General features: G+C 43.1%; 1 protein-coding gene across 1 annotated transcript; it reads left to right on the forward strand.

Annotated features, from left to right (window-relative positions):
- The first annotated feature begins 296 nt into the window (after nt 1-296).
- Nucleotides 297-962, forward strand: LOC149262445 (uncharacterized). Its single transcript, XM_089379601.1, has 2 exons — nt 297-504; nt 607-962. The coding sequence occupies exons 1-2, from the start codon at nt 297-299 to the stop codon at nt 960-962; spliced, it is 564 nt and encodes a 187-aa protein (XP_089235727.1).
- The last annotated feature ends 371 nt before the right edge of the window (nt 963-1333 follow it).

Here is a 1333-nt window from a genome sequence, read left to right on the forward strand (position 1 = left end):
TGGTTCCTAAAATAATGATTTCATTTAATATTAGTAAAAGGGATATAAATAAATTCACATATTTTAATTTAGTAAAATTGTAAGTGTTTAAATTTTTTTATTTTTTAATATAAAAATAAAATTATAAATTATTTAAACAAATTTTTATGGTTAAATCTAATACATTAAATTTGATTCAAATATATATTAATTATGTTTTTATCTCGCTTCAGGATCTTATCGCGCTCTGCTAGGTCCACCGACTGCACCAGCGCGCTCCTGGCCTCTGCGCCCACCCGTTCGCCCAACCTCAATCAATGGAGGCCAGCGGGGACCCTGATCCCCCTCCTCCGTCGCCTCCGGAGGTGCTAGCATTCAGATCAATGGTAGCCGCTGGACCAAAGCGCCCTCCCTCAACTATTCAGCAGAAGTTCGTTAAGACGCTGGGCACAATTCCATCTGTGGCCCTTCCAGAAGAAGAAACCTGCAAAGCAGCTTTGAACCTTGCGGAGAGAGGCCTCATAGGTTAGTTTATGGGCCTCTGGCCTTCTCCCAAGTCGGTTGATTAATGTACTCAAAGGAACTGGAAGCCCTTGATCAAAGAGGGAGTCAAAAGTTATTTTGTAGGTAAGGGTTTCTTTCTGTTTGTCTTCGAAAACCCGGATGACAGAGGCTTAATTTTTAGAAATGGACCGTATTTCATGGGACCCCAGGGCCTTTATCTAAATAAATGGTCTCCCGATTTCGATTCCACCCAGGACATCCCCTCTGCTGTCTCGGTCTGGGTGAGGCTCCCCCATTTGCCTCTACACTGCTGGAATCAAAAATCCCTCCAAATCATAGGTAATGCATTGGGAAAATACATAGATCAAGCTGCAAGAAAAGACCAGTATTCATGCGCCCGCATCTGCGTAGAAGTGGATCTAGAAGAGGGGTTACCAGAAGCTATCAAGCTCATTATTGCTGGGTGGACGCATGTCTAGGAGTTGGACTATGAACAATTACCCTTTAAATGCAGACATTGCCACGGTCATGGACACTTTGCAAAGAACTGTAAAAAGAAAGTTGAGGAACAAGTAGACAAACAAAATGGGGAACAATGGACCCTAGTCCAGAAAAATGCAACCTCAAAAAAAGGCACAGGCAAAGGCAATATGGACGGAGGCACTAGTAGCGCCAAATCCAACTAGGAAATGGAAGCAACTCCAAATGGGACAGAAAATGCTCAGATCAATCAAGTAACTCTACCTCAAGAGAATGTAGAACAGGGAGACACTCCACCTTCAAACAAAGAGGTAGGGGAAGCAATACAAAACGAGGCCATCCAAGGCAGTCCCTCCAATCCCTCATATGC

This window comes from Pinus tabuliformis, chromosome 6 (genome assembly GCF_031772625.1).
Source record: "Pinus tabuliformis cultivar Carrire ecotype Pingquan chromosome 6, CPIR1, whole genome shotgun sequence".
NCBI classification, from domain to species: Eukaryota; Viridiplantae; Streptophyta; class Pinopsida; order Pinales; family Pinaceae; genus Pinus; species Pinus tabuliformis.